General features: G+C 44.8%; 1 protein-coding gene across 1 annotated transcript; it reads left to right on the top strand.

Annotated features, from left to right (window-relative positions):
- Positions 1-1,335: 1,335 nt before the first annotated feature.
- On the top strand, positions 1,336-4,823 carry LOC123166472 (protein IQ-DOMAIN 21). The gene is made up of 4 exons (XM_044584279.1): positions 1,336-1,617; positions 1,700-1,969; positions 3,635-4,069; positions 4,139-4,823. The coding sequence occupies exons 1-4, from the start codon at positions 1,513-1,515 to the stop codon at positions 4,658-4,660; spliced, it is 1,332 nt and encodes a 443-aa protein (XP_044440214.1). The 5' UTR covers positions 1,336-1,512; the 3' UTR covers positions 4,661-4,823.
- The last annotated feature ends 20,086 nt before the right edge of the window (positions 4,824-24,909 follow it).

Below are 24,909 nucleotides of genomic sequence, written 5' to 3'. Positions count from 1 at the left end.
TAGATCTGAGGTTGGCTCCTTTCCCATGTCTCCCTCGTCCCCGCCGCTTCTCGCTAGCCTCCCTCCGAGCGTCAATATGATGTGGGTGGGTGACCGGTGGTCTGGTTTTAGGCCGCGGGAAACCGTTGGCCGGCTTGGCCGGCCTGGCAGTAGCGACGTCCCCGACGCCGTATCCTCCTTGGAGGTGCTGCAGAGGCCCTTCCCCTTTCCACCCCTGTTCCTCCTCCCAGGTGAAAGCCCAAAATCCGGCTTGGATTGGGCGGCGACAGCGCGTTGTGCGTCGTGTCTTCCTTGGGGCGCCGCCTGGGGAGGGTTGCGTTCAGGTGAGGGGTTCAAAGGTCGGAGCTTGGGCGGCTTGGGTGGTCCGGTGACGGCGGTGTCACGAGGTTCGGCATGGCTGTAGGCGTCCCCGTCGGCTGCCTGGCAATGCTCCTCGGTGGCCTGTCGGTTTACTTGATGCCTCTGCTGCCTTTCTTCAGTAGCTGCACCTGGTGGTTTTCCTGCAGCTCTCAGGCATTCTAGGTTGTGGCGATGCAGCAGTCGCGGAGTGCTCGAATGTTCAAGTGGTGATGTGCTGCGGCTGCTCCAAGTCCCGAAGCTGGCACGTCCCCTGCTCTAGGGTGAGCGTCTCTCAAGTCCGCCGGTACGGCGCCTTGCGAGCCATGGCGAGAGGGAAGGGTCCCTCTGCGGCTAGAGAGACGGCGGATGTGTGTTGTCTTTCTACTTGGGCGTTGGTCGGTCTCACTTACCACACTCTGTTGCAAGCAGGTCCTCGTCGTGCTCGTGTGTGCCCCATCCCTAGATGGCTGTTTGGCTGTAGTCTTCGGCTAGGACAAGCTTCCAGCTTTGTTTTCCTGTATTCTTTTTGAGCTTGTGCGACCCGTTGAGTTGTAAGCCTCCTAGAGTGTTCCCTGTATCGTTTGGTCGTGGGGGTTTGTGTGTGTTTGTATTTCCTGACCGGTTGATGGCTTTGTTAATTCAAAGCCGGGCTCTTGGCGAGCCTTCGTTCTAAAAATAATAATTGCGGACCCAAGCCTGGTAATGACAAATTTTGTGGAGGGCAAAAGAAATTCCACAGGGCCTAGAAGCATACTTTTGTAAAATTCTCCAATAACAGGTGGTGACGAATGCGGCCCACTGGTTCCACAGCAAAGATGCGAGTGTCGAACTCACCTGGCCATCCAGCACCCATGGAGTTTCCGCCTCTTCCCGTCCAATTACAAACCGCGGCGCCGCTGCTGCATGCACGTAGGGTACGTAAGTACAGCGCGGGCCCCGTGACGCTGCGCGCGATAAAGCCGCTCCTGTACCGACCACCCCCACCGGCGCCCTCACGGTCACGGCACTCTCGCGCGCCTGCACTTATTGTCCCTTCGCCACCCGCATCACCTCCCGCCTCGTACGGCAAACCCATGCATCATCTCCCTTGACCGCGCGATCGATCGACCATCGATCGAGCTAGCTACGCCAGATCAAATTAAAGCGCCCCCGCTACGCATTGCCGCGGCGTACATGGGCAAGAAGCCCGGCGGCGCCGGCTGGCTGGCCACCGTCAGGAAGGTCTTCAAGACCAGCCCCTCCTCCTCCCCGTCCAAGGACCCGCGCCACGCCAAGAAGGTCCGTGCGATCTTGCCTCTTGTACACCGTTAGTTCTTACCAGTCGGTCACTGACGCTGATGGTTGGTCGTTGGATCGGCAGGGGCTGGGAGGCGAGGAGCAAGAGGCAGCAGAGATACTGTCCGTCGAGCACTTCCCGGCCACCGACACGTCGCCTGAGTTGACCAATGAGGGCAGCGTCGGCTCCGTCGCCGGGTGGGCGCGGGAGGGCGGCGGGGTGGAGGCGGAGGCTAGAAGGGCGCGCCGCGCAATGGCGTCGAGGATGGCGAGGCTCGCGGCGCTGCGCGAGAGGGCCGCCGGCAGGGAGGACCGCGCCGCCGTGCGCATCCAAGCATTCTACCGGGGCTACTTGGTACGCAGCGTCTCGCCCGCCAAGTTCTTCCAAATGTGCATTTGCTCAAACGAAAAATGTATCCGCGACAGACAGGACCTCTCTCTTTCGAAAACCATTTTCTTTTGGGCGATGTTAGGAGCTCGATATCGACTGACCAGTGGTAGTAAACGAATTTTTGTTTTTGACAACATAGTAAACGAAGCTTTGTTTTCTTTTGGGTGAAAACGAAGCTTTGCTCCTGTTAGAGCATCTCCAACAGCGGCGCAACACGCCGCGCGCTAAAAGTCAGAATACAACGCTGGGTTAGCCAGTTTTTGCGCGTGGCGGTGCGCTGGCTCCAGCGGCCGCCGCAAACTAAAGCGCGCCCGAGCCGCTCCAGCAGGAGCGCTATATTTCATCTGTTTTTTTCTACTACGATTCGATACATATTTGGTTCCGATAATTGATACAAAATAATGCGTAGATAGTTTAGTTGCTACGATAGATAGTTCATAGTTCGTCACATAGCCTGCTTCTACCATACAAAATAAAACGAAAAACTACTACTATTCGTCCGACTCGGACTCTGCCTCGATGATGTCTTCGTCCGACGTCTGAGCATAGGCGTCAAGGAACCGCTCGTCGCCGGAGTCCTTGCGACGATCCTCGTCGGTGAGAAGCCGCGGGAAAGGCGCCAACTCCTGTGCCCGCTCCCGCGTCGCCACGTCGGCGAAGTTCATGTCCTGACGGGACCGCCGGAGGCGCCACGCCGCAGCGTCGTACGCACGGGCGCCCTCCTGGGCGGTGTCGAAGGTTCCGAGGCGGAGGCGCATGCCGCCGCCCGACCAAATCTCGGCGGAGTAGGTGCCGGAAGGACGCACGCGGATGTCGCGGTAGTCCGAAGCTCCCCGGCGGCGAGGCGGCATGGTCGCGCGGTGGTGGCGTGTCGGCGGCAGAGGGCGATGGAGAGATGGAGAGAGCGGCAGAGGGCGCTGCAATTTATAGGCGCGACGGACGCGGTGCGCCAAATCTAGCGCGCGAGCTGCCGCCTTTTCTCGCGCGCGCAATCGTTTCCCGCGCGCGCTAGTTTCCCGCCACCGCTGGAGCACGCGAAAACGTCCCGCGCGCGCTTAAAAAGCCAATTTACCCCGCGCGCACGTTTTTTGACGCGATTGTTGGAGATGCTCTTAGTGTAGTTACGTACACAGTGACTAAGCTAAAAGGCATGCAGGCATCTGCATTGCTTGCGATTAAGGGCATTAGAAAGTGGGCTTTGTGTGAGAAACTATGATTAGATCACCGTCAAGTAGTTGGCGTCACGTACACAGGCTCACCGACTCACCTCATCCATGCGGTGCCATTTATGCTCCACATGCTGATGCTTTGTGTGTCTGCACCCCGTACTGGCTATTTTTCGTTAAATTCTTTTTTGTGTACTTATTTCTCTTGTAAACTTAATAAGTAGTACTTCATTTGTAATGAATAAACAGGAAGACCTGATTTCTGTATTTTAGGAATGTTCTTGGAATTTATTTGTTGCATGCAGTGGCTAGATGCTGCGATCTGGCCGTACAAAGTACTGTCTTGGTCAGTTTATTGATAGTAGTTGAATGCTATTGAAAGTTCAAACAGAAAAATACCCAGAATGTTTTACGTAGCTTAAAAGAAAAAAAATGCAGAGTGTAACATTGTACTTGTGTTCAGGCGAGAAGAGCCCTCCGCGCTCTACGCGGCCTGGTGCGGCTGCAGGCGCTGGTGCGCGGCCACCAGGTGCGCCGCCAGGTCCATCACACCATGCGCTGCATGCAGGCGCTTGTCCGCGCGCAGGACCGCGTTCGCGCCCGCCGCCTCACCTCCCACGTCGCCACGCGTGGCCGTCCCGCCCCCGTCGTCCCCGCGCACGGTGCCCGTCGGCAGTCGTACGGGCATGACCGCCTCTTCTTCGATGACCACCAGGACGAGGAGGACGCGGAGACGGCAGCGCAGGTTCGGCGACCAAGAAACAGGCATGGCAGCGTCGGCAACTTGAGCCCGTTCCAGGAAGGGTGGGACGCCGTCACCCGGGCCGGGGCCATGCACCGACATGACGACGCCGCGGCGTGGCCACCTGCTTATGCGCATGACTTCCAGCAGCACAAGGTGCGTCTTCCCTGCCATTCTCTCTGTACATGTTTCAGCTAAACAAATTGTAAAACTGCTAGTTTACAGATTAAATTCCATCACGAACAAATGCGGCTTGAGCGCGACGAGCTGGACAAGCGCAAGGCCGGCTGGCACTGGCTGGAGCGCTGCATGGCGCCCAACAGTGCGCCGCCGGAGCAAGCCAACCAGCACTTAGCGGCGGCGGAGACGTCGTACGTGACGGCGGCAACGGCCACGGCCACCGAAGGCGTTTCGGAGAGGACCGTGGAGATGGAGCCGAGCAGGAAGAGCTCTCCGACGGACCTGTACCCGGTGCGCGCCGAGGTGATTCCCGGGTACATGGCGGCGACGCAGTCGGCGCGTGCCAAGGCCCGCATGGCGCCGCCGGTCGCCCCGAGGGCTCACGCCCGGAGCCGGTCCGGGTCGGTGGCGCTCGGCGGGGGCTCGACGGCCAACTCCGGCTGGAGCACGAGCAACAACGGTGATCGTGCGGCGCAGCAGAGGGAACTGTACAGCCCGGAGTCGAGCTGCAGCGGGGACCGGTCGCCCCCGACACTTGGCGGCCGCGGCAGGGTGGCCTATGCCTGACCTTGGCATGATCACAAACAACTGATAGGTTTGACCATGCTTTTCATATGTGCTACTCCTCTGAGCCATGTCTAATCGATCTCAACTGGTCGGAATCATACTCGTTAATGTTGTATAGTAGTACACGTAATACCTCATGGTAAGTTAAATAATTACTTGAGTACTCCCTTTGTCTTCTTATTAGTCTGCATGTCTGCCACTAGGCCTGGTCGACTAGGGCGGAATGACACTTAACTGACACCATCGATGTGGCATGAACGCCTTTTTGTTCCCACGCTGTCATGAGTTTCTTGTTTTTTCAGGCTTCGATATGTCGTACGCTAGTTCTTAGGCTGAACCGATCTACACGTATTGCAATAGGGAAAAGAATTCCACTCGATCTTATCTTTATTATACCTATACTAATAATAAGCAACTATCGCTTCTTCCTTCCGAAAAATTCGTCCGTCGTGTAAAAATTTCGTCGGTCCGTCGTTAGCAAATATTCGTACGCAGTCAATCTTCTGTCCTTCCACGTGAGACCCATCGATCACATGGGCCTCAGCCCACTCACGAGGTGGCCCAGGCAAAAAAGAAAAAAGAAAAAAAGAAATCGATACCTGTAGTAGTTTGCCGAGTCGAACCCCAACCCTCTGGTTTAATTTCAACTCCCTCCGTTTCCAAATATTTGTCTTTCTAAGCATTTTAAATGAACTACAACATACGGATGTATGTAGATATATTTTAGAGGGTAGATTCACTCATTTTGCTCTGTATTTAGTCACTTGTTGAAATCTCTAGAAAGACAAATGTTTGGGAACGGAGGGAGTAGGTGACACATCCAACTGACAAAGGTAGGCTTTATGTAAAGATTTTAGGTTCATCTTCTCCTTATATTGTCCCACCTCGCCCTCTTACACAAAATTTGATTGATTTATATACACTTGCCACTTGATGTCAAGTTACTATATGGCATATTTGGGAGGCGCGGAACTCTGTTCGGAACAATGAAGATGAGCCACATCCTGTCCGTACCGTTTTTAAGATAAAAGCTTATGTTGATTTGATCTTTCAGCATCTATACAAACCGGATCTTGTGCATAGGCGTGAGAGCATTGCCTCAAGTACCTCTTGGTCTCCGCCGCCGCCGGGTTCTGTATTATTCATGTGTGATGCCGCGATCTTCTCTGAGCTAAGTAAGTTTGGTGCATGTGTGGTTGCTCTCAACTCTGATGGACAATTTGTTATTGCATGTAGAGAAGCCAATTATGGTAGCCCTAATCCTGAATTAGCTGAGGCATGTGCCCTTCGGCGAGCAGTTAACCTTGCATGTGAGATGGGATGTTATTCGGTGATATTCGCCTCCGATAGCCTCTCTTTGGTGCAGAGAATCAATTCCCGTGTTCGCGATCGTTCACTCGTTGGTGCTGTGGTCTCGGAGATCAAAGATGGCACGTCGAATATTCTTTTTTCTCGGGTCAAGTTTATTCGTCGGCAGTCTAATGTTTTAGCTCATAATTTAGCTAAATCATGTTTGAGCTGTAATGGTCTTTGTGTTTTCACTTCTACTCCGGAATGTATCCGGGAGACTCTTTGTAATTATGTTGCTCAATTAAGAAAGTGCCGACGTTTTCTAAAAAAACAAGCCGCCTAGAAAATCGGGAAGGACTTTTTTTTGAGGGAAGGCCATCATGGCTAGCTTTATTAAAAATTAAACAGGGATTACATCGTCCACAAGGTTTGAAACTAGGCAGCCCGGAGGCTCCCCCATCCAACAACTAGAAATCTTATTACAAAAACCATGATTAGCTAGCACATGCGCCGCTTGATTAGAAGAACGATAACAATGTTTAAATTTGACCTTCCCGATTGACGAAGACACGTCCACACATTCCGCAAAGATCGCCGCCGCAGCATCCCACCATCTTGTCTGTCCAGTACAATAATCAATTACCGTCAAGGAGTCAGACTCAGCTTCCACTCGAGGGAACCCCAGAGAATTTGCAAAGATTAGTCCATCACGCATAGCCATAGCCTCCATTGTCACCACATCTGCTGCGTAAGGTATAAACCGACATTGTGCCGCCAAAAAATTACCATTACTGTCTCTAAGAACAGCTGCAATGGCTCCTGCACCCTCATCCATATGGAAAGAGGCATCCACGTTTAGCTTCACAAACTTGGGTTCCGGCTTGCTCCATTTATGTTCATGTACAACGCGAATTTTTAAGTTGGCTTGATGAAAATTATTTGCAATTGCCAGGACCGAAATAGGCCATCTCGAGGGAGGTGGCGGTGATCCGTCATGGGTGAGCTCACGGCGCACCCACCATAAGTACCAAGCCCCAACCGCTATCACCTGCTTTACATCCAAATTAGGCTTTATAGGGATCGGTCTGGAGTCTGCTAGGATCAGGTGTTCGAGTATGATTGAACCAGAGCGATCAATTAACTTCGCTTCTTCAACAATATCCAGTATACCAAGTCGAAGCCACAATTCCTTTGCATGTGTACAGTCAAAAAGCAGATGGCGTACATCTTCTGCGTCCTGGTGACAAATCGGACATGAGCCATTGGTACCCACATGTCTATTAGTGAGTATGGATCTTAGGGGGATAATTCCATGAAGTGCACGCCAAGCAAAAAATCTGAATCTTACGTGGAACCTGCAGTTTCCACAGTGTAGGCCATACTTCCGGTAAGTTTGATCCAGCTGGGCGTGCCAATACATTTGCATGCGCCTGAAAAGATTGAATCCATTGTAAGCGGTACGCCGAACGAACTGAAAAAATACCCCTTCGATCTGGGTTCCAGGCAATAAAGTCATCAAATGCATTATGATTAATTGGGATTTGCATGATCCTTCTGGCGTCGACAAGATTAAAAATAGAACGGATCAGGGGCTCGTCCCATGCTCCCGTATGAGGGTCAATGAGATCACTGACGACCGAGAGAATAGTTTGACCTCGGTTTGAGATAACCTTCCTATCCGGGCTGGCTGGTACCCAAGGATCACTCCATATATTCACATTCTCTCCAGTTCCGATGCGCCATATATATCCCAACTTAAAAGTTTCTAACCCCTTCATAATACTTTGCCATGTAAATGATGCTCCGCTTTTCAGTGTTGCTTGGAGTAAATTTACATTTGGATAATATTTTGCTTTCAAAACTCGAGCACAAAGAGAATCTGGGTTGGTGATAAGTCGCCAACATTGTTTCGAGAGCATTGCCAAATTGAAAGAGTGGAGGTCCCTAAAGCCCATCCCACCTTCATTTTTTGGATAGCAAAGTTTCCACCAAGTGTACCAATGCATCCTTTTGTGTTCCTCATCATCCCCCCACCAAAACTGAGCAATCAAATCAGTGATCTCTTTGCAAATCCCATTAGGTATATTAAAGACTGACATGGCAAAAACTGGGATTGCTTGAGCTACAGATTTAATAAGAATTTCCTTGCCACCAGTGGACAATTGTTTCTCCATCCATCCTCGCAGCCTTCTTTAATTCTTTCACAAAAGTGCCTAAAACAGTCACTTCTATCTGCTCCCACCATCGCCGGAAGCCCGAGATACTTGTCAGATAAAGCTTCAGTATCAATGTTTAACTGTTGGCAAATTTCAGTCCTAGATACGACAGGAGTGTTTGGACTGAAAAAGACACTAGATTTCGACAAACTCACCAATTGTCCCCAACTCTGACAGTAGGTCTCTAGAACATGCTGTAAGGAAGCTGCGTGTAAAGTATCTGCTTTCATTAGAATCAAAGAATCATCAGCGAATAACAGGTGTGATACTGATGGTGCATTTCTGCACACTTTGATTCCTTCTATGCCACCAGCTTCTTCTTCATACTGCAATAGACTAGAAAGACCTTCCGCACATAAGAGGAACAAGTAAGGGGAGATGGGCCCCCCCTGTCTAATACCCCTAGTAGGAGTAAAAGAATCCGTCTCTTGAGAATTAAACCTCACTTTATACCTGACAGAGCTTACACAAGCCATCATCATCTCAATCCAATGTTCATGAAATCCCAAAGCAGCCATCATATCATGTAAAAAGGACCATTCCACCCTGTCATAAGCTTTGTGCATGTCCAATTTTACCGCACACAGACCAGTTTGTCCAGCCCTCTTATTCTTGATTTTATGAACACATTCATATGCTATCAGAATATTGTCAGTAATCATCCTTCCTGGTACGAAAGCACTTTGTGTAGGCGAGATAATCTCAGGGAGGATATTTTTCAGACGTGACGCCAACATCTTGGAGATAATTTTATAAAGACCATTACATAGGCTTATGGGTCGAAATTGAGTTACCAGTTCTGGCGTATCAATCTTCGGGATCATAACAATTGTTGTATCATTCCACTCAGCCGGGATCTTCCTAGAATTGATAGCAAGAAGGACCTCCTGTGTTATATCATCCCCCAAAATATGCCAGTATTTCTTAAAGAATATGGCATGAAGACCATCCGGGCCAGGAGCCTTTAGGTCTCCAATACTAAACACAACCTTTTTCACATCATCCGCAGTATAAGGCGCCAACAGGAAGTTATTCATTTGTGTAGTGACCTTGCTTTGCACTTTTTGTAAGACACTAGGATCCGTGTGCTGTACTTCAGAAGTAAATAGATGAGTAAAATAGTCATGAATATGTGAGTTTAACTCCGGTATACCTTCCAACCAGTTACCTCCCGCATCTTTAAGTTTTTTGACAAAATTCCTCTTCCTTCTGGCAGATGCAAAGGCTTGGAAAAAACCAGTATTGCGATCGCCACTCGTGAGCCACGTAGCCCTGGAATATTGCATAGCCTGGATTTCTTCTAATTCTAATAGATACTCAATCAGCTCCGCCAGTTCTTTCTTCTTAGCATCGGCTTCATCATTCATTGGGCCAGCCATCACATTCTCGAGGTCCCTTTGAGCCTTACGTAACCTTTTCTTTAGTTTTTTCATGACGCGCTGGTCCCAACCATGAAACTCTGCATGCATTTTATTTAGCTTTCCGTATATGCTAGTCAAGCCTGGATCTGCCTCAACTCTTGACCAAGCCTCCATAACTGTATCATTAAAGCTTTTTTCACGTAACCATCTTGCCTCAAATCTCCTCGCATGTACATCATTCACTACAGGTACAGTCTGAGCGTAATACTCTGTGTCCACAAGCAGAGGTCGATGATCCGAGTGATTATATTCCATATTTTGCAGAGCTGCATGGGGGAAAAGTACCGACCAAGTGTCGTTTACCAGCCCCCTGTCAAGCCTCTCCTTGATTCTCCCTCGATGCCAAGTGAACTTGTCACCTATAAACCCAAGGTCGTGCAGCTCACAGTCCTCGATAACCTGCTGGAAAGCCTGCATATACTGTATCGGGCGTGGGTTACCTCCATCCTTCTCATGTAGGTACTGAATTTCATTCAGATCACCCAACAGAATCCATGGAAGTTTATGATTTTGGTGGAGTTGCCTCATGCGGCTCCACGTCATGTGTTTATTTTCCCACCGAAACTCCCCATACATCCCTGTCAAACGCCACACCACATTATTTGCTTCTTCAATCTTAACATCAATGAACATAGGGTCTAGCTCAAGCCTGGTCACCCTAGTGTTATTATTCCAAAACAGCAATAACCCTCCCTTCCTACCATCACTAGGGCACACAAGTTTCTGATCCATCTTCAATCTTCTCCTCAAGCCTTCAGCCGGGTAGCTATCTAGGTGTGTCTCCGACAAAAACAACACATCAGGTTGGCATCTTCGCTGGACGTCCAGCAAGGCACGAACCGCCGGGGCGTTCCCCAGTACATTACAATTCCAACTCAAAACCTTCATCGCTTGTTCCTGAATGATCAAACCTCAAGAGAAAGAGAAACCTGCACCAACAAGAATCGCCACAGCCCTTCACAACTTCACCACAGCAGCGTGAGACTGATTGGAACTCAACTTCTCTTTGTTGGAATCATCTCTGTAAAATCGGGAAGGACTTGATCCATCTCTCAAGAAAAATTGTGGAATCAATGAAAGAGAGAGACAGAACGGATTAAGGAGTAACGACCCGCCTGCACGCATGCACACAGGATAAACTGGAGAGAGATTAAGGAGGAAATAAATCGGGTGCGCTACCATGCACGCAGGATTAACGGTAGGAAGAGTAAAGAGGGGGCATATGCCGTGCACCGTAAAACGGGATGAAGCAGACCCGATTATTTGGAAGGAGGACGGGATTTGTGGGGCCGGAATTAAAAATTCCGGCGATGCCATATTGTGAGATCATTGTCGGGAATAAAAAAAATCCGAAGATTGTGTCATGCACCATATTGTGGGATCATTGTTCATCATTCATGCACGTAAATTATGGACATTAAAATGTATGGCTGGCAGCATTCTTTTTGGTAACTAATTTGAGATAAGACTTCAAGTTGCTTCCTGTATCTCGGTAGTGCCACATCTAATTATGTGCATGATCATTTTCTTAGGAATATATTCACAGAATAATTACTCACACGAGTAATCATCTCTGTAAAACTTGAGGTCTATCAGGAGTAAATATCTCTCTCACTGCATTACTTGGAGCCAAATATGTAATTATTTCAATCCGGATGAATTAGGAGTTAGTAGTGCAATAGATAAACACTCGACACAAATTATTAAATTTATTTTATACCCGTTACAATGCACGTGCTCTTCTGTTGATAAATGGAACCAAATGACAAGTTTATTTGTTGGAGGCGGCCTCTAAAGCCAGAAGGAAGCTAAGCTTGGACACATTGATGCCAAGGCTTGCATGCCTTTATAGGATAGGCTGTGATAACGCCTTATGCTTTAAATGGCATTTTAAAAGTTTTTTCTCAGCTTAACTTTGAAAGGTTTTTTAATCTCTACCACATCTTCACAACCTAAATTTTTAGTCTTGCACGATGTGTACTTTTAGTATGAGGGTGTTGTTAGATGGGGATATCTTGTGATTTAGATGGGACGGAGAAGGTGTAGGAAATCATTTGTGAAAATTTAAATGAATTCCCAGCCATTGCCATCGAGCTTCATAATTATGTAACAATAATTATCTCTATCATATATTCCACACCGTCAGAAAAAAGCAATTGCATACAAATGTAGGAATGGTACATGAATCAAGTAAAAATGAGATAAGGACGGCGTCCACCATCATCATAAGTCTGCAGAGTTACAATTCAGTGTAGAGAGGAGCTCACAAAGTGGCATTCTAGAGTAAGCAAGCTCATTGCCTTAGGACTGACCACTTTTATCGTCAATAAGTGGATAACTGACTATCATTGGCGATGATGGTGAAAAAGACACGGCAATACGGATATGTCGCCACTAGGGATGTGAAAAGATTTGTTTCTCCCGTTGCAACGCACGGGCATATTTCCTAGTATTTTTCGAAATTTAATTGAGGAGTACTCCTTTCAAAGACTACTTCCACCTCCCCAGGTTACGACAAGTGGCGTGCTGCATATGCTTCACCTGTCACGACTTAGGAGTTTTCTCTTTTTTATTTGTTTATTCAAAGGGGCGCCCTCCGCGTCCGTGCCGGCTGATCTTTTTGAAAGATCGGCCGGACATGAGCCGTCAGATTTGACGCATCCAGCGGCCGGCCGAACGTTACTCCACCATTGCAACACATGCTTTGTTGCGAAAATTTCTTGCAGCAAACATCTTGTTACAGAATTGTTTGCAACAAACGTCTTGCTGCAGTTTTTTTTGCAACAAACATTTTGTTGCGGATTTTTTTTTAGAATTTTTCTGCAACAGCCGACTTGTTGCAGGATTATTTCTACAAAACGAAGCCGCGTTGCATCATAGTAATCGTTCGCCGCCAAGATTTGCAACACCACTTTTGTTGTTGAAATAGGTGCTTGCACTTGTCTTTATGCTGAGGACGTGTGGCACGCAACGGAGGCGGCGGACGCATCGTGATTATCAGCCGACTGAGGACAATCGTTTCCCTTATTCAAAACAATTTATTTTAAACCATGTGTCCAAATCTTGAACCGTTTTCATTATTGGATTTCTCGCGTTGAGATCTTTAAAACTAGATACCTTGTTGATAGGTTTCCACAATTTTTTTGGTCATGAAAAAAACAGACCGGGAACACGTTTTGTCTTCCTTCCGGAAGCCGTTTCCGAGAGGCACCATGCCTCTCGCGTAAGAAAAAAAAAGAAAACACATTTTTTCGTTTTCAAAAGGCATAGCCGTGCCTCTCGCGGAAGAAAAAAATAAAAAGAGAAAACACATTTTTTTCCTTTTCGAGAGGCACGACAACCATACCTCTCGCGAAAGCAAAATCGCGCCTCTGATGGAAGAAAAAAGAAGAAGAGAAAACGTGTTTTTTTTCTGTTTCAGAGAGGCACGGCCGTGTCTCTCGCGAAAAGGAAAAAAGTGTCTTTTCGAATATTTTTTTAAAATTCAGTCCAAAAGCTAAGGAACCTGTGAAAAACCGAAAAGTCAAAAAAGCCCCAAAAAACACATCTAAAAAGTTGAAAACGCATTCGGGATTTTTTTTGAAAGGAAACGTCCAGAGCGTGACACGTGGCGGCAGCTGAGAGGCGCCAGGTGGCGCGCTCTCAACCCATCCCCAAGTGACCCTTGTAGAGGCTGGGAACAAGCGCTCTTTAGTTAGTTGCTCTCCAAATTTTTGTATCCTTTTCAAGGGCCAACCTTGGGGTAAGGTGAGTGCATTTGTATGAGCCTATTGCTCTTGACCTCTTCAGTAGTGCAGGCAAAATATCTGTCTTACGAATTTTTTTGTATAGGCTCATTTTTTTGGCTCTAGTTCGGCTTATCTATCATAATAGTAATACACAAACAAACAATAGAAAGTTTGTGGTTTGTTTGAACAGAAAAAAAATTAGAGAACGTTTTCTCTCTTATGTTTTTTGGAGGCACGAAAATATTTTTCTCCAACAAAGTGTGGCTATGTTTTTTTTCTTGTTTACCTTTTGGTTGTTCCCTGATAAATGTAAAGAGTCATGATACTTCAAAAAAAAGTGTTCACACATTGAAGAAGACTATTATCTTGTATTTAGAAAAATATGCATCATGGATTCAAAAAAATTTAACATTATTTAGAAATGGCTGTCCTATATTTAAAAATGATCAAATTATATCTGGAAAATTTTCATTGTGTATTTGGAAAAATATTCAATGTGTATTCAGAAAATAATATTCATGTATTTTAAAAAATCATCTTGTTTAAAATATATTTTTTATCATGTATTTAAAAATATGTTCATGTGGAAAAAAAATCAAAATATAACACGATACCCCTAATTGCACGCGAGGTGGTACGACACATGAAGTTGCTTGTGGAGGGGCGAACATGCAATCGACAGGTGACTTGGGATGTCACTCTCCCCGACAGTTGTGGTCAGGGGCGACACTTACAGTTGCATGCCTAGGGGCAGACATGCAACTTCCCCACTTCCCCTACAGAACATCATATAGTGGCAATTGCATCCAAGACATGTAGCTGCAATTGAGGGGCAGCACTTGCAGCTGCATGCCTAATGACAGGCAGCAAGCAAGGGACAAGGCGGCGGCGAGGGAGGCGCTAACCGCACGCCGGGCACGCGCGAGCTCGCCGGTTAATCCCGATGCCGCACTCCTCGCGTCGATCCTCTGCCGCTCTCTCACGATGGCGGAGAAGGATGCACGACGCCTCCGGCGCAAGAATGCCAAGGCACTCTGACTCATCGAGTTGTTGGAGCGCGAGGCAAGCAAAGGAGGCGACGGTGAAGGCGGCCCGCCATGCGAAGGAGAAGAACCACCTGCTTCGCAGTCTGCCGGTCCGAAATTGCAACTCGGACTCTGACTTGACGGGAGCTGTTGGGGAACGTAGTAATTTCAAAAAAAATCCTACGCACACGCAAGATCATGGTGATGCATAGCAACGAGAGGGGAGAGTGTTGTCTACGTACCCTCGTAGACCGTAGGCGGAAGCGTTATATCAACGCGGTTGATGTAGTCGTACGTCTTCACGATCCGACCGATCCAAGTACCGAAAGCACGGCACCTCCGAGTTCTGCACACGTTCGGCTCGGTGACGTCCTCGCCTTCTTGATCCAGCAAGAGGGGCGAAGTAGTAGATGAGTTCCGGCAGCACGACGGCGTGGTGACGGTGTTGGTGAAGAACAATCTTCGCAGGGCTTCGCCTAAGCACTACGAAAACTATGACGGAGGATAAACTAGAGGAGACGGGGTTGCCGGCACACGGCTTGGTGTTTCTTGATGTGTCTTGGGTGCTAGCCCTACCCCTCTATTTATATGTTGAGCCTTGGGGTCGAAACTTGGAGTAAAAGCCTCCACAAAGTCGGTTTCACCCGAAAGGCAAGAGTCCTTCTCGGACTCCAGGGCCAGACGCCAGGGTTCCCGGCGTCTGGACCCAGACGCCAGGGACCCTGGCATCTGGCCCCTGGACTCCGCAAAACTTCCTTTTGCGCTTTCCAAAAACCTCGTGGGCTTTCCCCTTTGGCCCAGATAAAGTGTTCTTGTGCCCAAACATTTCGGGAAACATCCGGAACCCCTTCCGATGGATTCCAGAACCTTTCCGGAGATCAAACACTACTATCCACATATCAATCTTTACTTTCGGACCATTCCGGAGTTCCTCGTCATATCCGTGATCTCATCCAAAACTCCAAACAACATTCGGTCACCAACATACATAACTCATAGTACTATATCGTCAACGAACGTTAAGCGTGCGGACCCTACGGGTTCGAGAACTATGTAGACATGACCGAGACACCTCTCTGGTCAATAACCAATAGCGGGACCTGGATGCCCATATTGGCTCCTACATATTCTACGAAGATCTTTATCGGTTAGACCGCATAACAACATACGTTGTTCCCTTTGTCATCGGTATGTTACTTGCCCGAGATTCGATCGTCGGTATCTCAATACCTTGTTCAATCTTGTTACCGGCAAGTCTCTTTACTCGTTCTGTAATACATCATCCCGCAACTAACTCATTAGTTGCAATGCTTGCAAGGCTTATAGTGATGTGCATTACTGAGTGGGCCCAGAGATACCTCTCTGACAATCGGAGTGACAAATCCTAATCTCAAAATACGCCAACCCAACAAGTACCTTCGGAGACACCTGTAGAGCACCTTTATAATCACCCAGTTACGTTGTGACGTTTGGTAGCACACAAAGTGTTCCTCCGGTAAACGGGAGTTACATAATCTCATAGTCATAGGAACATGTATAAGTCATGAAGAAAGCAATAGCAGAATACTAAACGATCGTGTGCTAAGCTAACGGAATGGGTCAAGTCAATGACATCATTCTCCTAATGATGTGATCCCGTTAATCAAATGACAACTCATGTCAATGGCTAGGAAACATAACCATCTTTGATCAGCGAGCTAGTCAAGTAGAGGCATACTAGTGACACTCTGTTTGTCTATGTATTCACACAAGTATTATGTTTCCGGTTAATACAATTCTAGCATGAATATTAAACATTTATCATGAAATAAGGAAATAAATAATAACTTTATTATTGCCTCTTGGGCATATTTCCTTCAGTCTCCCACTTGCACTATAGTCAATAATCTAGTTCACATCGCCATGTGATTTAACACCAATAGTTCACATCACCATGTGATTAACACCCATAGTTCACATCGTCATGTGACCAACACCCAAAGGGTTTACTAGAGTCAATAATCTAGTTCACATCGCTATGTGATTAACACCCAAAGAGTACTAAGGTGTGATCATGTTTTGCTTGTGAGAGAAGTTTAGTCAACGGGTCTGCCACATTCAGAGCCGTATGTATTTTGCAAATATTCTATGTCTACAATACTCTGCACGGAGCTACTCTAGCTAATTGCTCCCACTTTCAATATGTATCCAGATTGAGACTTAGAGTCATCTGGATCAGTGTCAAAACTTGCAATGACGTACCCTTTACGACGAACCTTTTGTCACCTCCATAATCGAGAAACATATCCTTATTCCACTAAGGATAATTTTGACCGCTGTCCAGTGATCTACTCCTAGATCACTATTGTACTCCCTTGCCAAAATCAGTGTAGGGTATACAATAGATCTGGTACACAGCATGGCATACTTTATAGAACCTATGGCCAAGGCATAGGGAATGACTTTCATTCTCTTTCTATCTTCTGCCGTGGTCGGGCTTTGAGTCTTACTCAATTTCACACCTTGTAACACAGGCAAGAACTCTTTCTTTGATTGTTCCATTTTGAACTACTTCAAAATCTTGTCAAGGTATGTACTCATTGGAAAAACTTATCAAGCGTCTTGATCTATCTCTATAGATCTTGATGCTCAATATGTAAGTAGCTTCTCCGAGGTCTTTCTTTGAAAAACTCCTTTCAAACACTCCTTTATGCTTTGCAGAATAATTCTACATTATTTCCGATCAACAATATGTCATACACATATACTTATCAGAAATGCTGTAGTGCTCCCACTCACTTTCTTGTAAATACAGGCTTCACCGCAAGTCTGTATACAACTATATCCTTTGATCAACTTATCAAAGCGTATATTCCAACTCCGAGATGCTTGCACCAGTCCATAGATGGATCGCTGGATCTTGCTTATTTTGTTAGCACCTTTAGGATTGACAAAACCTTCTGGTTGCATCATATACAACGCTTCTTTAATAAATCCATTAAGGAATGCAGTTTTGTTTATCCATTTGCCAAATTTCATAAAATGCGGCAATTGCTAACATGATTCGGACAGACTTAAGCATAGATGCGAGTGAGAAACTCTCATCGTAGTCAACACCTTGAACTTGTCGAAAACCTTTTGCGACAATTCTAGCTTTGTAGATAGTAATACTACTATCAGCGTCCGTCTTCCTCTTGAAGATCCATTTAATCTCAATGGCTCGCCGATCATTTGGGCAAGTCAATCAAAGTCCATACTTTGTTCTCATACATGGATCCCATCTCAGATTTCATGGCCTCAAACCATTTCGCGGAATCTGGGCTCATCATCGCTTCCTCATAGTTCGTAGGATCGTCATGGTCAAATAACATGACCTCTAGAACAGGATTACCGTACCACTCTGGTGCGGATCTCACTCTGGTTTACCTACGAGGTTCGGTAGTAACTTGATCTGAAGTTACATGATCATTAGCATTAGCTTCCTCACTAATTGGTGTAGTAGTCACAGGAACAGATTTCTGTGATGAACTACTTGCCAATAAGGGAGTAGGTACAGTTACCTCATCAAGTTCTACTTTCCTCCCACTCACTTCTTTCGAGGGAAACTCCTTATCTAGAAAGGATCCAAATTTAGCAATGAATATCTTGCCTTCGGATATGTGATAGAAGGTGTACCCAACTGTCTCCTTTGGGTATCCTATGAAGACACATTTCTCCGATTTGGGTTTGAGCTTATCAGGATGAAACTTTTTCTTATAAGAATTGCAATCCCAAACTTTAAGAAACGACAACTTTTGTTTCTTGCCAAACCACAATTCATATGGTGTCGTCTCAACGGATTTAGATGGCGCCCTATTTAACGTGAATGCAGCTGTCTCTAATGCATCACCCCAAAACAATAGTGGTAAATCGGTAAGAGACATCATAGATTGTACTATATCCAATAAAGTACGGTTATGATGTTCGGACACACCATTATGCTGTGGTGTTCCAGGTGGCACGAATTTGTGAAACTATTCCACATTGTTTTAATTGAAGACCAAACTCGTAACTCAAATATTCGTCTCCGCGATCATATCGTAGAGACCTTATTTTCTTGTCACGATGATTTTCCACTTCACTCTGAAATTCTTTGAACTTTTCAAATGTTTCAGACTTATATTTCATCAAGTAGATATACCCACATCTGCTCAAATCATCCGTGAAGGTCAGAAAATAACGATACCCGCCGCGAGCCTCAACACTCATCGGACTGCATACATCAGTACGTATTATTTCCAACAAATCTGTTGCTCGCTCCATTGTTCCGGAGAATGGAGTCTTAGTCCTTTCCACCATGAAGAGAAATGCAGAAATATTAGAATATGCTAATTTTCTTTTCTTTTTTTGCAACTCTACCTTTATTTCCTTGTGGAGTGTCTCTGTAGTGTCACTTTTGTACTCCTCCGTTCCTCAGTATAAGCCATTTTAGAGATTTGAATATGGACTACATAGGGATGAATGTAGACATATTTTATAATGTATATTCACTCATTTCGCTTCGTATGTAGTTCATATTAGAATCTTTAAAAATACTTATATTTAGGAACAGAGGGAGTACTTTTAAAGCTTTGACAGGCGTGTTAACCATGCTGAAACTGTTCTTTTTTAATAGTTCACATCTAACTAAATGGAATGCACGTATATATAGAACACAATCAGAGCAAACTCCCTCTTGGCCCTTTTTTAGATGAACCCCTTCGATTCCAGCTTGGCAGGCTAAGTGTTCGATATTGTAAATATAATGGACCCTGATAAGTGTTACACGTGTGGGCTGAAGGAGGTCGAGTGTGACGCCCCGATTTAATCGTGCACTAATCATACACGCAAATGTGCACTTCAAGATCAGAGACTTACGGGAAGATATACAACACAACTCTAGACACAAATTAAAGTCATACAAGCTTCATATTACAAGCCAGGGGCCTCGAGGCTCGAATACAAACGAGTGGGCGGAAGCAACAATACTTGAGTACAGACATAAGGTAAACAAGTCTGCCTTAAGAAGGCTAGCACAAACATCAACATGGATCGAAAAGGCAAGGCCTCCTGCCTGGGAGCCTCCTAACTACTTCTGGTCGTCGGCGGCCTCCACGTAGTAGTAGGCACCTTCGGGGTAGTAGTAGTCATCGGTGGTGGCATCTGGCTCCTGGGATCCATCATCTGAACGCAGCAATCGGGTATGGGGAGAAAGCGGTAGCAAAGCAATCGTGAGTACTCATCCAAAGTACTCGCAAGACTTACATCAGAACTAAACTAATTATGCATCAGTATCAAAGGAATGGGGCTATATCTTTGGACTGAACTGTAGAAATGCCAGAAGAGAAGGGAGAGCCTAGCCTATCGGAGACTAGCATCTTGAAGCATCTTCCAGCAATAGAAGAGTGATCATTTCTCGACTCCCTCCGAGAAAGAAATCCCGAAGCCATCATATCCAATTCACATCTCCAGTAACCAGTTCTAGTTGTATAGATCGAGATACAACTCCGAGCGTCCGTTACCATGGACATGGCTATTCTAATAGATTAACTTCCCTGCAGGGCTGCACAAACTTACCCAATATGCTCGATTAACTCCGGTCAAACACACTTTCCTGGGTCATGCCCGGTCTCGGCTGATCGACATGTCGTGGTCCTACCTAGACTCAACAGAGAGGCCAGCACGCCGGTCTACATCATAAATGCGAAGGGGTCATGGGCCAATCGTCCTTTGCAATCCTGCGCGTTGTGAGGACGGCCGAGATCAGTCTTGGCTACCTCTTTATACAAAGCAGGTGCTTATGCAAACTGATAACCCACAAGTATAGGGGATCGCAACAGTTTTCGAGGGTAGAGTATTCAACCCAAATTTATAGATTCGACATAAGGGGAGACAAAGAATATTTGTAAGTATTAGCAGTTGAGTTGTCAATTCAACCACAGCTAGAGATGAACTTGGGCAGAACCAATCTAGGTCTTCGGCGGAGCTGTTCTGCCGGGGAAACTTCCCTCCCGGATGGGGAAATCGAAGCCATCGTCATCACCAACGACCCTCTCATCGAGAGGGGGTCAATCTCCATCAACATCTTCACCAGCACCATCTCCTCTCAAACCCTAGTTCATCTCTTGTATCCGATCTTTGTCTCAAAACCTCAGATTGGTACCTGTGGGTTGCTAGTAGTGTTGATTACTCCTTGTAGTTGATGCTAATTGGTTTATTCGGTGGAAGATCATATGTTCAGATCCTTAATGATAATTAACACTCCTCTGGTTATGAACATAAATATGCTTTGTGAGTAGTTACGTTTGTTTCTGAGGACATGGGAGAAGTCTAGTTATAAGTAATCATGTGAATTTGGTATTCGTTCGATATTTTGATGAGATGTATGTTGTCTCTCCTCTAGTGGTGTTATGTGAACGTCTACTACATGACACTTCACCATTGTTTGGGCCTAGGGGAAGGCATTGTGAAGTAATAAGTAGACGATGGGTTGCTAGAGTGACAGAAGCTTAAAACCTAGTTTATACGTGCTTCGTAAGGGGCTGATTTGTATCCACATGTTTCATGCTATGGTTAGATTTATCTTAATTCTTCTTTCATAGTTACGGATGCTTGCGAGAGGGGTTAATCAGAAGTGGGAGGCTTGTCCAAGGAAGGGAAGCACCCAAGCACCGGTCCACCCACATATCAAATTATCAAAGTAACGAACGTGAACCATTTGAGCATGATGAAAACTAACTTGACAACAATTCCCATGTGTCCTCGGGAGCGCTTTGCTTTATATAAGAGTTCGTCCAGGCTTGTCCTTTGCTACAAAAAGGATTGGGCCACCTTGTTTCACATTAGTTACTTTTGTTAGTTGCTTCTCGTTACGAATGATCTTATCACACAACTATCTGTTATTGATAATTTCAGTGCTTGCAAAGAATACCTTGCTGAAAACCGCTTGTCATTTCCTTCTGCTTCTGCTGCTCGTTGGGTTCGACACTCTTACTTATCGAAAGGACTACGATAGACCCCCTATACTTGTGGGTCATCAAGACTCTTTTCTGGCGCCGTTGCCGGGGAGTGAAGCGCCTTTGGTAAGTGGAATTTGGTAAGGAAACATTTATATAGTGTGCTGAAATTTACTGTCACTTGTCACTATGGAAAATAATCCTTTGAGGGGCTTGTTCGGGGTATCTTCACCTCGGCCGGTAGAGCAAAGAGTTGCTCCTCAACCTACTGCACCTATTGAAAATATTTATTATGAAATTCCTTCGGTATGATAGAGAAACTGCTAGCTAATCCTTATGCAGGATACGGAACATTACATCCTGATATGCATCTAATCTATGTGGATGAAGTTTGTGGATTATTTAAGCATGCAGGTTTGCCCGAGGATGATGTCAAGAATAAGGTCTTCCCTTTATCTTTGAAGGGAAAGGAATTCACATGGTATAAGCTATGTGATGATATTGGATCTTGGAACTAGAACCGATTGAAATTGGAATTTCATCAGAAGTTTTATCCTATGCATCTGGTTCATCGTGATCGGAATTATATTTATAATTTTTGGCCTCGTGAAGGAGAAAGCATCGCTCAAGCTTAGGGGAGTCTTAAGTCAATGTTATATTCATGCCCCAATCATGAGATCTCAAAAGAAATTATTATCCAGAATTTTTATGCTCGGCTTTCTCGTAATGATCAGTCCATGCTCGATACTTCTTGTACTGGTTCCTTTATGAAGAAGACTATTGAATTCAAATGGGATTTATTGGAAAGAATTAAACACAAATATGAACATTGGGAACTCGACGAAGGTAATGAGTCAGGTATAAACCTTAAGTTTGATTGTGTTAAATCTTGTATGGATACCGATGCTTTTCGTGAATTTAGCACTAAATATGGACTTGACTATGAGATAGTAGGTTCTTTCTGTGAATCATTTTCTACTCATGTTGATCTCCCTAAGGAGAAGTGGTTTAAATATCATCCTCCCATTGAAGTGAAAGTAGTAGAACCTATTAAAGTTGAAGAAGAAACCGTTATTTATAATGTTGATCCTATTGTTCCTACTGCTTATATTGAGAAACCACCTTTTCCTGTTAGAATAATGGATCATGGTAAAGCTTCAGCTATGGTTCGTAAGAGTAATACTAGGACACCTACACCCCCTGAACAAATTAAAGTTGAACCTAGTGTTGCTATGGTTAAAGTTCTCTTGGTTGATAATATTGATGGGCATGTTATTTATTTCTGTGATGAAGCTGTTAGGATTGCTAAACCTCATATTAAAGATAAACATAGACCTATTGTTGGCCTGCCTGTTGTTTCTGTTAAAATAGGAGATCATTGTTATCATGGCTTATGTGATGTTGCTAGTGTGAGTGCAATTCCTTTTACTTTATATCAAGAAATTATGAATGATATTGCACCTGCTGAGATAGAAGATATTGATGTTACTATTAAGCTTTCCAATAGAGATACTATATCACCAATTGGGATTGTTAGAGATGTTGATGTCTTGTGTGGGAAAATAAAATACCCTACTGATTTTCTTGTTCTTGGTTCCCCACAAGATGATTTTTGTCCATTATATTTGGTAGACCTTTCTTGAACACTGTTAATGCTAACATAAACTGTGAGAAGGAAATTGTTACTATAAGTTTTGGGGATATGTCTCATGATTTTAATTTCTCTAAATTTCATAGACAACCCCACGATAAAGAATTGCCTAGTAAGTATGAAATTATTGGTCTTGCTTCTATTGTAGTGCCTCCTACTGATCCTTTAAAACAATATTTGCTAGACCATGAGAATGATAAGTTTATGAATGAAAGAAAGGAATTAGATGAAATATTCTTTAACCAAATGCCTGTTTTGAAACACAATTTGCATGTTGAAATCCTTGGAGATCCTCCTCCACCCAAGGGTGATCCCGTGTATGAGCTTAAACAATTACCTGATACTTTGAAATATGCTTATCTTGATGAAAAGAAGATATATCATGTTATTATTAGTGCTAAACTTTCATAGCATGACGAAAATAAATTATTGAAAACTCTGAAGAAGCACCGTGCCACTATTGGATATACTCTTGATCATCTTAAGGGAATTACTCCCACTCTATGTCAGCACAAAATTAATATGGATCCCGATGCTAAACCAGTTGTTGATCATCAACGGCGGTTAAATCCTAAGATGAAGGAAGTGGTAAGAAATGAAATACTAAAGCTTCTAGAGGTAGGTATAATTTATCCTATTGCTGATAGTAGATGGGTAAGTCCGTTCATTGTGTTCCTAAGAAGGGAGGTATTACTGTTGTTCCTAATAATAAGAATGAATTGATCCCTCAAAGAATTGTTTCAGGTTATAATGGTAATTGATTTTCGCAAATTAAACAAAGCTACTAGAAAAGATCATTACCCTCTACCTTTTATTGATCAAATGCTAGAAAGACTGTCCAAACACACACATTTTTGCTTTCTAGATGGTTATTCTGTTTTTTCTCAAATACCTGTGTCATAAGAGGACCAAGAAAAGACCACTTTTATTTGCCCTTTCGGTACTTTTTCTTATAGACGTATGCCTTTTGGCTTATGCAATGCACCTGCTACCTTTCAAAGATGTATGACTGTTATATTCTCTGACTTTTGTGAAAATATTGTTGAGGTTTTCATGGACGATTTCTCCGTTTACGGAACTTCTTTTGATGATAGCTTAAGCAACCTTGATCGAGTTTTGCAGAGATGTGAAGAAACTAATCTTGTTTTGAATTGGGAGAAGTGCCACTTTATGGTTAATGAAGGTATTGTCTTGGGGCATAAAATTTCTGAAAGAGGTATTGAAGTTGATAAAGCTAAAGTAGATGCTATTGAAAATATGTCGTGTCCTAAAGATATCAAAGGTATAAGAAGTTTCCTTGGTCATCCTGGTTTCTATAGGAGGTTTATTAAAGACTTCTGTAAAATTTCTAGGCCTCTCACTAATCTCTTGCAAAAAGATGTTCCTTTTTTTATGACGATTGTGTAGAAGCATTTCAAATACTTGAGAAAGCCTTGATTTCTACACCTATTGTTCAGCCACCTGATTTGAATTTACCCTTTGAAATTATGTGCGATTCTAGTGATTATGCCTTAGGTGTTGTTCTAGGGCAAAGAGTTGATAAGAAATTGAATGTTATCTATTATGCTAGTAAAACTCTAGACAGTGCCCAGAGAAATTATGCTACTACTGAAAAAGAATTTTTAACAGTTGTTTTTGCTTGTGATAAGTTCAAATCTTATATTATTGATTCCAAAGTAACTGTTCACACTGATCATGCTGTTATTAAATATCTTATGGAAAAGAAAGATGCTAAGCCTAGACTTATTAGATGGGTTCTCTTGTTACAAGAATTTGATTTGCATATTATGGATAGAAAGGGAGCCGAGAACCCCATTGCAGACAACTTGTCTAGGTTAGAAAATGTTCTTGATGACCCACTGCCTATTGGTGATAGCTTTCCTTATGAGCAATTAGCTGTCATAAATGCTTCTCATAATACTCCATGGTATGCTGATTATGCTAATTACATTTTTGCTCAATTTA

The sequence above is a fragment of the Triticum aestivum genome, chromosome 7D (genome assembly GCF_018294505.1).
Source record: "Triticum aestivum cultivar Chinese Spring chromosome 7D, IWGSC CS RefSeq v2.1, whole genome shotgun sequence".
NCBI classification, from domain to species: Eukaryota; Viridiplantae; Streptophyta; class Magnoliopsida; order Poales; family Poaceae; genus Triticum; species Triticum aestivum.
Note: the sequence above shows the minus strand (reverse complement) of the source record. Positions and strands in the feature narration are given on the sequence as shown.